At 38.3% G+C, this 12,519-nt stretch overlaps 1 protein-coding gene across 6 annotated transcripts in view; it reads right to left on the bottom strand.

Annotated features, from left to right (window-relative positions):
• Nucleotides 1-366: 366 nt before the first annotated feature.
• The window catches only part of SLX4IP (SLX4 interacting protein), a 79,701-nt gene continuing 67,548 nt past the window's right edge, over nucleotides 367-12,519 (bottom strand). For all 6 annotated transcript variants that reach the window (XM_068403568.1, XM_068403560.1, XM_068403582.1 and 3 more), the window contains 2 exons: nucleotides 3,658-3,767; nucleotides 367-2,160 (listed from right to left, as the gene is read on the bottom strand). In XM_068403568.1, the coding sequence (XP_068259669.1) occupies nucleotides 1,365-2,160; nucleotides 3,658-3,767 (906 nt within the window). In that variant the 3' untranslated portion in view covers nucleotides 367-1,364. The remainder of the gene's footprint in view (nucleotides 2,161-3,657; nucleotides 3,768-12,519) is intronic.

Here is a 12,519-nt window from a genome sequence, read left to right as displayed (position 1 = left end):
GCTGTTACTAGGAAAGACCTTTTTGCAGAGCCTGAGCACTGGTAAGCATTAGCAACCTTATTGCAAAGCACTGTGAGAAACATCATGCAAACAGGCTGAAAGAAAAAAGAGAACATGTCTTCCAGCAGGCATGCAGAATCTTTTTCATTTACAGCAAAAGCAGAAAGTATATCTAGCAGAAAGATACTGGTTAACTGACACTGCCAAGCTGCTAACTCTGATGAGGACCTGGATTACACTACCAACTCTAATGCTTATGGATGTGAATCTTCTTCTTAACCTAAATGAGGATACCCACAGTCGTTAAGTGTATGTCAGTAAGATTTTTCAAAATTGCTTCACATAAAATGTCTGATTTTAAGAGAGTTATGGAAGAAAATAGCTTATAATTTTATTTTAAACATTTAAAAAAGATAAGCAATAAAAAGTTACATTTCCTTAGCTCATTAGCATATAAATTACAAAAGCGTTATGAAAAAGCACCGCGCAATTAAAAATTACCTCTATCTTAAAATAACAAATAACTTGGGTATCGCTAACACGTGAAAAAGAGCGTGTTGTCCTTGCACAGAAACAAGGCCTGACTTTGAAACACGAATGCATGAAGATGTGTATGCACGGTTATGTAGGAACTTTTCCCAATAGCAACGGCTGCACATCCAGGTGACTCCATATATAAAACCAGCCTTCTTTTTTCCAAAGACTGAATGCATGATCTCTTGTGTCCACAACTCCAGTTAGAAAATAGATGTTCATATCAAAACTGCACAAGCACAAACTATAGTTATTTTGAAACCTCACTGAAAAGGTGGGCCTTAAATTATCAGCAACCTGGTTAAAGATTTATTTGAAATAACCTCAATTCGCCTTACTGTTATAAAGATCATGTGAATAAACCATGAACTTCCTAACACAGAAAGAGAAAGGATTAATTTTTACTAAAATAAACTATGTTCAGAAACCAGCAGAACACTGAATAACTGCAGCTGCTAACAGATCATGAAGATGGTTTTCACTTTTGCTGTCATCAGCTGATAGGACTTTTAAAAAGTTCTAAAACATACACAGATCTAAAATTTTGCTTAGTAAATATTATTTTATGAATGATTTTTCTTTCTATAAATACTACACTGGTTTGTACAATATTAATGTCTAATTCTTAAAGACTTAACAGAATTACCTTCATTACAGCTCCAACTGACTAAGATACTTAGTTAATTAAATTTTCTTAAAAAGTTTTATCTGATTTTGACTTTCTATTTTTATTATTTTTCATTATTTTGAATTACTTCCTCCTTTTTGCATCTGCTTTGCGAACACTAATTTGGCTCTCCACCCATGCCATCAAGGTAATATCTCAAACTTTATGACTTCTTAACCCTTCGCAGTTTTAACTTTCTGAGACCATTTTCAACTTCTTTTTTTCTTTTTTGGATCAGATTCTCTGAAGACACAGGCTGCAGCTCTGAACAAGATGATGGCATCACAGGCAATTCCTCAGGGGTTGTGCTTGGCTCTATGTTATTCCTCACAGAAAGAGGCCGGGAGAGTTTTTTTCTCAAAGTTAGTGACTCCTCATCAGATGCTGCCTTTGTCATATCTTGTTTAGAAAACAACCTGGAATTAATTGGGGTCTTCTCATCCAGGAACAGACCTAAACAATCATCGCACTTACTCATTTCTGTATTGCTAGGAATTAAAGGAGCCCCTTCAGAGGACACTTTTTTGAAATGCTCTAACTTTTTTTCTGAACCACAGCTCTTTTGTTGAGCCTGTGTTTTGGTCACTTTTTGACTTTGTTTTGGACCTATCAGTGCTGACTCAGAGCTACAAGGAGGGCTCTCGCTTAGAAGACTTGACTTCAACCACTCTGCAGAGTGAGGTTTTTGCTGGCTGCTAACATCATCTGGCTGTCTCTGATTAACATAATTTTCCAGCTCTAAAACAGGAAGCTCCAAGTTGCTCTCAGCTGTATTTATGCACTCCTTTAGCAGTCCTGGACTCCTACATTTCACTTCAGATTGAGGACTGAGAGAAGTTTGACAGTCGTTCTTTCTGTTCCCTGTCTGCGAGTCCACTGAGCCAAGATACACTTCGTTGGAGTCCTTGCTGATTTGAGGTTTGCTTGTGCTCCTTTTCCTTGCTTTTGTCCTTTTCACACTGCAAATAAAAGGAATTTTATTTTTAAATTAAAAAAGAATCTTCACTGTCTCAATCTGCCCTTCTTACACACTCTGAAACACCTCTAGGGCAACCCTCTTTCTGAATGTGGAAAAAGACCCGGTATATCATCTTGACAAGCAGTAATGTTTGTCTAGTGTGGATAATATCAAGCGTTATCCATCTGATTTTCTGCTGCACTAGGGGAACCCTATTTATTAACGACTAAGCCATGAAGGAGTTCACATTCTATTCCAAGAGGCAGAACTGGATTCATTACAGATGTCAAAGGTCAACACAGCATAAGTATATTGAATTCCTTCCCAAACTGGCCAGATAAAATAGTATTTCATAAGTGCCTAAATGATTTCAAACCATTCCCATATATTCACATGCATAATGTATATCTACAGAAGAGAGGGGGGCAGGCGAGGAGAGGCAGCGTGCGCGTCTCCGTGTGAGAGTTTCTAATCTCTATTTTAGAATGTTCCTCTGGAATTTTTCCCAGGACATTTCAAAGCATTGCTTTAGAGTTAACCACTACTCATCTAGTATCAAGCCCATTCATCTGGGAAGGACTTAGGTAATGCAGGCAGATGATATTCTAAAAGGAATTATACAGGAAAATGGGATCACAAGGGACCTGGTAGAGTGTCAGTACGTAAACACTCCTCAGCAGCGTGTTACCTACACATCTAGATTTCACGTAGGCTGTAAGATGAACTTCAGGCACAAGTACTGAAGCTGCCTATGTAAGATTTTGAGTCTAAAGCTATTACTGTAGATCGTCCCACGCTGAGACCGCTTTCTGCTGCTCTGCCCATGCCGAGCAGTTCCTGGGTTGGCATATCTAGCTCTTCAGAAAGACGGCTCTTCCAAAGTAGGTCGAGCTGGCATACCTCCAAATCTAATCTAATTTCTAAAGACACCACAGATGAGACAATGTGGGTAAAAAGAAAAGTTGTCAGGGTTCACAGCAAGTCCCTGATTCCACAGTTGATTTGGGGCTACTGGCAGCTTGCGCAAGTGAGAATGGCATCCTGGTACAGCAGAGGACCAGTAAAATGCTCAGCTGACCAACTAACCCTCCCCATCCGCTACACCAGGGACACTCTTTAAGTGTGACCAAAGATCCAGACTAATAGCTGCAGACTCTCAAAATGAACAAAATATATTTGCAAAGTGTTTTTCACCAGATTCAAACATCAGATATTTATTTTGGCTCAGAGCTTCATTCAAGGAAAAAACACCCTGTTTTGATTCTGCCTAGCGCTATGTGAGATATCTATGGGGGCTGTAATAGCTTTTTTCATGCTGTACAAAACAACGATCACTTTATGTGCTTATCCACACTAGAGTAGTAGTCTCTTACTAATTTAAAATAATCTTTCGTAAAGGAGTTTATATTATTTGAAATTTTATTACATAGGATGGATTCTATTTACCCAAATATTACCAGATTATAAATTTAACACCTTAGAAAGAATAGTGACATACATTTCTTTCAAGATGTCTTGCTTTATTTGTTCGTTCAGACTAATCTTAAGCTTCTTGTTCTCAGCAGATTCTGTAAAATATTCAGACGTCCCACTGGAAAGTTCTTCATTCTGCTCCAAAAGAAAATACAGGTTTAAAACATGACACATCAAGTTATTCAACATAAAACTCCATTTCTAATACTAAGACTTACAGATGTTCTTTATTATTTTGATCTGAGCAGTCTAAGAGAAACAGAATTATTTTTAATCTTTTAATATTTGTGAGTCTAGTCAGTTCCCTCCCCTTTCAGACTCCCAACGAACATATTTCATATGCTAAAATATACCGCAAACAAACAAGACTGTAATGTAAAGGATGTAGCTTTCCAAACCGTCTGAGGAAACTGTTGGCAAATATTTGACATCTTTGTGGCTCAAACTGTGACAAATGCCAGGAATCTCTCTTGCAGACAGGAGCATGTTTGTCAGGTTTTTTTTTCTGAAGAGACTGACTGGCGCAGCGGTCTATACACTTATTCTCAGAAGAATTCCCATAATTTTCCACACTTACAAAAAAATATAGTGTTATTTGCTCACTTAAGAAGGCAAGGGTTAAAACTTTTAATACCAACATTCAAACGCTCACAGCTTGTAGGGGTTGGCTACTACAGGACAACGGGCGAATTCTTTCTGGTCTCAGCTAACAGCAGCACCATGGTTTTATATAATACGAGATTGGGGCGAGAGGGAGGGAAGGAAAATGCTCTTTTTCTTCAAGCTGTGAGCATTTCCTTTCACAATGAAACAATCTCAATGAGAGAAGGGCCATTTGCTGACTTCACTATTAACTACGACATACTTCAAAAAAGTATTATCTCCGAGGCTATGAAGAAGAGAGAAAAAAATGTGGCAAAGTCAAGAAGAGAAGCAGCTTTGTGCATCTCCTTTTCTTTGATAGCATTTTTCTTCATCAGCCTGCATGGTGCAGCTTCTGATTGGGGCTCACCAAATGTAGGGAGTGCTTGTTTATGCTGTTCCTCGCCCCGCACTGTGAAGCCAGCACCCTGGAGCCAGGCAGTATGAAAGAACTGAAGACAGTAGAGAAAGACTGTGGAGGTGCAAGGCCAAAGCATGTACTTGACCGCTGCCTGGAACCCCTCACTTACAGGGGATTAAGCCCTGCCCATTTTTACTTTTATTTCTGTTTTAAAGGAGAGGGGGTAAACCTCACTGCTCTTTCCAGAAGAATAAGCCAGTGAAAACAACTTCCTGTTTTGGAAGCAGAAAGAGGGCAGTCAGGCAAAGAAATAAAGCCATTTCGACAGTTTAAAAAACTACAGCTGTTTTGAGCCTGCCTTTCAGAGGCAAATGATGCAAACATGTTTGTGTGCATTGATTGATGCATGAAGTTCTGTCCACTAATGGTGTAACATGTGTGTTTACAGCAGGCAGAAAACACGGCACATACATGCCATGTGACTTCAACCTCAGAAATCAAGCCTAACTAGTTTAATCTGAGTGATTAATTGATGCTTCTATTCTTGTTAGAGAGATGCACTCCCCTAATTTGACTAAATACATTTTCACATTTTGTAAACTATTAAAGAAGGGAATATTAAGATCCTCAAGAGCTTTGCTGATTTTAAGAGAAGACACAGACTCTTAACTGTAAAGTCTTTAGAAACTGTTCTGATTTCCAGTAACGTTCACACAACTCAGACTGAAGGATCTTGCACAATCATGCTGCATCAAAGCAGCTGGAGAGCACTCTTACTTAGCCAGAGGACAGGAACACAAGCAGAAGCATCTGAATTTCTGCTTTATGGTAACTGGTAAGGCTAATTCTATTAAATCTTCAGTCCTCAACACAGCAGACGGTGACAGGATCGCCAGTCTGCTAAGGTGATTCCTGTACATCTGGTAAGCAATGCATGGAAAGCAGCACTTTGTACAAAATCCAGAAGACAACTGGGGACAGTTCCTGTCCACACGTACTCGCCACTGCAGATAAGCAATAAACTGAGTTCTAACCTGCATCTGACTATGTGCAGTGCATGATCGCTGCCCAGAGTGTACCGTCACGCCAGGGTGTGAAGAGCAGACCCTGGAGAGAGGCAAAGATGACGAAGCCATGTCTCTTGTGAGTTGAGTCAGACTGGAGTTAATGGTCCAGAGTTGAAGGGCTAAGGCATTCCCTCACTATGCCATCGTCAACCTTTTATTTTGTTTTCAAATAACTTATCACATAAAGCAGTGACAGAAAAGGGTTAAGGCATTAAAAAAATTAAAAATCAAAATGATTTATATGTGAAACACTTCTGAACATGCCCTCTAAGTACAGTAGATTTTCCCCTTGGAACCACACCCTGTAAGTGCTGTATTTTGAGAGCTGAACAATTAACATAAGGCATATGAGTCAGTCTTTGAAAGACTCTGTGGGAACCAGAGAGCCTTTTGCTATTAGGAGTGATGTAAACTCCCTAAGGCTGGAATAAGTCCACAATAGAAGGCAGAGAGAGTCATAAATAACAACAATGGGCACTCCATATACTACTAAGACACTCAGCCATTATTGGTGATACTTCCTTTATTTTCTTTATTAGACTTAATAATTTTAGTTAATTAAAAAAAATAAAAAACACTGTCTGTTTTGGGAATACTATTTATTTCCTATGGGAACTTCAGGACTTGTTAAAGAAAGAAAAAAAACTAATCTGCTCTCATCCTGTCTAGTAATCCCAAATTCCTTTTAGGCAGTGAAATAATTAAAGAAAAATATTCCAGGCATAAAAAGGAGGACAGCAGAAGCAGACATCATATAAACAATGACACCATGACAGAGAAAAACGTCAAAGCACCGCCAGGCTTGTGACTTGACTCTGAAAGAGCTGCAGGGAGTGGGATTGCTGCTAACAAATTAAAACCACATTTCTTGGCAAATTGTTAAAGACAGACATATTTACATTTGTATAGAGACTGGGTGGGCACAAAAGATTAAAATGCTTCTTTAGCCCTTGAACTGCCAAGTTCTATTAGAAATATGTGCTCTTAAAATCCTAGGGTAAGCTCACTTTTTGTCACTAAGACTCAGCAAAGAAGGGCCTGCAGAAATGCAGCTAACAAAGTCTTACTACCCTACCTGCTCATCATACTGGCCTCTCCAAACCTGATTTTAAGATCCTTAGTACTTATCCAGAGATGTCTGGGAAAAACACCTCCATGTTAGGAATACAATATACTTGCTTTAAGGCTTATCAAATTGGAAATGAATTCTTTTACTATCTTATTCAACTTACTGTCTCACTCAAAATGAAAAAGAAGCCCTCAAAAATGTAAAAGTGGTGACTGCCATCTGCAGCTCTCTCCAGGACAGCTGAATTCAGCCCTACAGCATTAAATACCTGTAAAAGAACTACTCATGGATGTGTGCTTGTGGAGAATCCTTACAACTCATTACCCTGAAGAAGAGTGAAAGGTTTGGCCTCTTCATCCTGACAATAATACTCATACAAATACTGATTTTTTTTTTTCTTTTTCAGTCTAGGGTTTGAGATGCTGGGCTGAAAGAAAAATTTCCAAAGTGAACAATGCTGCCCTTCTTCCCACCTCTCGTTTGGTTTCATACTTTCTAGTTGCCTCTTATTATGCTCCGGATAACAGTTGCACATGCTTATGTACCAATAAAGTAACACTAAGGGATAATTAAATTTCATGTCTGGTTAACAAAAAAAACCCCAAAACAATAAAAACCACACATTGTTTCTGAATTGCATTTATCAATGTGGGTCAACTTGCTCATCAAAAAATATTTAATTGAAAACATCAATGGGTGCAATAAATCAAATTTAGTATCTGAGTGCCATACGGCAGGGGACTCTGAATATAATAATGTAGACAAAGCAGTGAAATAAACTATTACCCCAGGCACACACAAGTGAATAAAATTAAAATTAGTAAAAGAAATCAGACAGAAACGGTTATTTAGGGGAGCTTTATGTAAGCTTGCAATTGCATGATTTCTCTTAATGTCACTCTAAGCAGTATCATGAGCTCAACCATCTAAGATAACCTTTAGGTGACAGAACTGTAGATGACTGGCGAATCAGGAAGGTCATACAGGACTCTCTCCAATCTGATAAACAGAAAAGGGCTCCTAAAGCAAGTGAGGAGGCTAGTCAGTGAAGGATGAATGAGATACTGTTATCTAATTGATAGAAAATTGACAAGAGACAGGACTTTGGGTCTAGTCTTCTGCCCTCTCCCATCCCACAGGAAGGAAAAGCTTCCCACAATTTCATGATGCAAATTTTTCAGCATTTCCAATGCAGTGATGCATGTGTCCTAGCAATTCTACTTATGAACTCCTACCACATCATAAAATCTTCACAGGAGTTTTCCAAGTACAGAAGTGGATACTATTCTCAAACTGAAACACAGTTCCTTGATTGGACTTGTGGAATATTGCTCTACATTTTAAAATGGACTGTCCTCCTCTGTACGTCAGTAAGTTCCAGTAAAAACCATTAAGGATCATTTCATGCTACACATGGGAGTACTGATTTTTCATTTGAAATAGGTATTTTTAAGGAATGCTGATGGTTTTAAAAAGTACATTGTTTTCAAGATTGAAATTGGAGAAACAATCAGAGAAACCTGCATCACTCCAGTGAGGAGCAGAACTGTATAACCTACCCGTGGCCTAGCACAGAAAGCAAAATCTAACTCCTGGATCAGCACAGTCTTCATCATCTACTACCAAAATTCATTTTGATTTGACATAATGGATCTTAACTATGAAGTTTTTGCTTGTCAAGAGTCCCTATGGTCTGTACTGTTTAGTCCAATAGTTGACCCAAGCTGTTACAAGCACCTGTGATACACATTCCACTTTCTCAAAATACAAGGTGTGAACCCAGGTTTCTCACTCGATACCTAAGTCCTGGCAATTCCAAACACTCCAAAAATCCCCAAAGCATCATCAGATTAGCTTAAAGCATATGGCTTCTATGAGGAAGATGCCTTCTTGCTTTTGAAGTATTTTGTTTGGATTTTAATCATCTTTTACAGATGGCAGGAATCCCAGACTATTCTGACTGTACGAAATTCAGAGTTCTCTAGATTTGCAGTTGAACACTTGCTAGATAACAGAAAACAGAAAAATTCCTAATAAGCTGTAAATGGCATAAAACAAATAAAATGTGATACTTCATAAAAAACCTGAAGTTGCAGGGGTGCCTTTTTAAAAATTGATACACATCTGTAACACAGATAGCAAGAACATACGTAACACCTTCTAAAGCCACAGAAGGTGCTCCTGAAACAAGCGATTTATTTACATACTGAGAATCACGTGACACATGCTGTGTGTATTTGCCTGAAGGCAAAAAGCGTTAAAATTAATGTTAAGTAATTGAGCTATTAATCATTCTGATTTTATATACTGATGCTACAAGTCTCAGATTCTATCTTCAGAGAAAGTGTCCACTGATAAGAAACGGAAGAGAAGACAATAGCTTTTCAACCAAAATAACTTCTCTCAATGACACTGAAGAAAAATGTAAAGCATAATAATGCTGATTTTTTAATTTTTTTAAGAAAACCAATGTCTTAGAAGCACGCATCTTTAGCTAGCCCTTCCCATCAATTTTAAGGTTCCTGCCCCCAGTAGTTATGAAAGAGGACATGCATGCAATATATACTTTATACTTCAAAGACTTTTTTATAAAATAAGAAGATAACAATTTTATGTGGCACTCAACCCCTTTCCCCAACTTACAAACCATGAGGGAAAGAATCTACTACTCAATTATCACATGAGTATCTGCAAAAGCAAGGCACTCCTGTAATCCTGCACTACAGCTTTTAACAGTCTGACGTAAGGATCCTCTATCTGCCTACCAAATCTAAATGGATATCAGAGTCAACCAGTACAGATGTCTAAACACCCATCAGTAATACTGAAGTAAACCTTCTATTTATCCTTCCAGATGTAGCATGGGTTGTATGACATAACAGAATACTACTTAGAGTACAGATGTATACAACATGATTCATATACTTAAAACTTCAATTCTTACAGTAAAAAAAATCCAGAAAAGAATACATCAATTTTAAAAGACAACTGTTCTCTTTATACAATTCCAGTAGTGTTTAACAACTGTAGGAGATGTTGGAAAGAATAACTAATACTCTTGATCTTGCTGGTCATACAGATGCAAAACATGTAAAATAGGCAGAACTGCACAGCCCAGGAGATAATTACTATTCAACAATTTAGTCCATGTTTCAGCTTGGTTTCTAAAACAAACACCACCACCACTCCCAAAGCCCCCAAGATTTCTAAGCTCACACTAGGGACCTGTCCCTCCAAATAATTTTAAATCATTACAAATTGTTCAAAACTCCTTCCATGAACTTTACCATCGTATATTTCAGCTTACTGTTCAGTCAAGTTATGAAATTCCTATTAGTCATAACAGATTTCTGCTGAAGGCTGAGGAACGGATTGCTCTTTAAAACAATTAAAAAAAGAAATCCGTCAAACATTCTTTGCCCAAGAGAAATATAGAGAATTATTACAAAAAACTCAAGTAATTTAAATCTTTTTAAGTCCTAGAGTCATCAAAATCTCCCAGATGCACAGCAGCTAAATAAAACCTTTAGCTCACCGTAGTTTCAAACATTATCACTGCCAGCACGACCCTGCACCTTTGCTGGAGGTGCTCATCCTCTCACAGTCTGCAGAGAGGAAAGACCATCGTTCAGCACAAAGTCCAAACTCTTAGCTCAAATCCGCATTAACTGCCAGCATAAGCTGTGACAGCAAGAGTGAGAGGGAAGAGGAAAATAAGATATTATCATCTGTCATCATCCTTTCACCTCCCTCAAATAACCACAAGGCTTTGACAAATGAGATCCTGTGAATGCTGCTAAGTAGCTACATTTAAATCAACCGGAGCACTCATATAAGAAGCCACTACCAAAATCAGTAAAAGATTACTCAATTTGTCCCTACTTTTTGAAGATTGCTTCATACGGAAATCCTTTTATGTGCTTAATCATTTATAGTGCAGTTACAGGACCTTTTATGTCTCTGCTATCCTTCATCTGGATTTTGCACAATGAGAGGTACATAATCCTTTATTGAAGATATATTCAACTTACTTATGGGCTTTAAGACAATTCAAGTATTACTTTTTATTTCATTTCATATACACTCTAATATTCTGTCTGCTTTTCATATAAATAATGCTACGGAACAAAGATTTTCAAATCAGTTCCTTGTAGCAATATCTTGGCCTTTTTCCAGAGATCGCACAGTTAATTCACTCAGCAGTATGCATGAACACTGGAATTGCTCTTTTCAGTAAAAATACTGTGCATTTATCAACAGAGGATTTTCATTTACAGTCCTAATGCTCCTCTACCCATCTCTGTGAGGTTTTTCTTAAATTCTCCACAGCCTTCTCCAGTCCTGACTAATTGAAATAATTGTGTCAGATTTCATTTCATCACTTGTCCGCTTCTCTGGATCATTAATATAACAAACAGCAGACAGCTATTAAGACTTCTGCCATGCAGAAAATAAATCAGTCAGTTTGTAAGCTATAAGAAGAAACTAAGACAAGTTCAGACAAATCTCACTGAGGCAATTCACAGCATTACCACTCTCAGGTGTCCTCCCTCCCCTGTTGCAGGAGGTTCCTACTCCCACTGCAGGGTTGGCAGAAGGGAGCACACACACCCACCCCAGCTGCTCCCACCTGCAATTCAACGTGCTAGCTTAAAAACCAGGGAAGTTTGGTTTGCATGAATCCAACAAGATTGTGATATGCAGCAAGATGAGATGCAGGCACACAGCCCTTTTGGCAAACTCTGCTATAGGAGTGGTAATCTCCAAGGAGAAGAGGCAGACAGCTGGGACAAAAGGGAATATTGTAAAACTGCTGAAGCATTCTTCTTTATGACCAAGTCAAAGACATTAGTATCGTTACTTTGTGATGTAGTTTCTCAGAGAGAACAGCCCTATGATTCAAGCTAATTTAAAGCTATCCTGACATTGAAAGAGAAATCTCACTCTTACCCAACACATGGCCCTGCCAAGTCTCTATATCAACACTAGCATTCATGCAGCCACGCAGTGAGAGTCTGACCTAAGGGATCCAGCTGAAAGCTAACCATGCAAACAACAAAAACAACAAAACAAAAAAACTCCCTTGTTTTCTGAGGGATCAATGAATTAACCCAGCTCCCCACACATGCCAGTACTGACAGACACTGAGGACAAGAATGCATGGCTAGGAGAAGGCAGGACAGACTGCGTGTTTCAGTATCATCAGTCTTGCATCAGCTTGAGCACAATAGGAAGGATGAGTAGAAAAAAGTGACAAAGCTTTAAGTGTCAAAAGGGAAAACTTGCCAAAGAGAAAAGCGATTCTTTACCTGTTCCACTCTGTGGTATATGGATAGGGTTCATAGTCTGCAGTTTCCCCTCTCTACCTTTTTGAAAAAAGTAGTGAACACAGTTCATACAGTTACCAAACTACAGCTTAATATTGTTATCTTCCTTTAGCTATGTTTCCTATAGTGACTGAAAAGAATTAAGCATATTATCTGAAAACACATGAAAACTAGATTTTATGAAATTTAAAAAAGGATAATAAAATCAAAAACCATCAACAAGACAAGTATTACAACAAATGTAACATTAATGTGTGTTTTGGATGTTCCTTCCAAATTGGGGTAACTATCAGCTGCTACCTAAGGGGGTGGTCCTGTTCTCTTCATCCACATCATGGCTGTGTGCTCCTGCAACATTTTTTTGTGTCACAGTTGGCAACTGTGTGAGTACAGGATAAGTTGGTTCAGTGAACTGACATGA

The sequence above is a fragment of the Nyctibius grandis genome, chromosome 1, assembly GCF_013368605.1.
Source record: "Nyctibius grandis isolate bNycGra1 chromosome 1, bNycGra1.pri, whole genome shotgun sequence".
Classification (NCBI taxonomy): domain Eukaryota; kingdom Metazoa; phylum Chordata; class Aves; order Nyctibiiformes; family Nyctibiidae; genus Nyctibius; species Nyctibius grandis.
The sequence above is the reverse complement of the archived record's forward strand: the minus strand, read 5'-3'. Positions and strand labels throughout refer to the sequence as shown.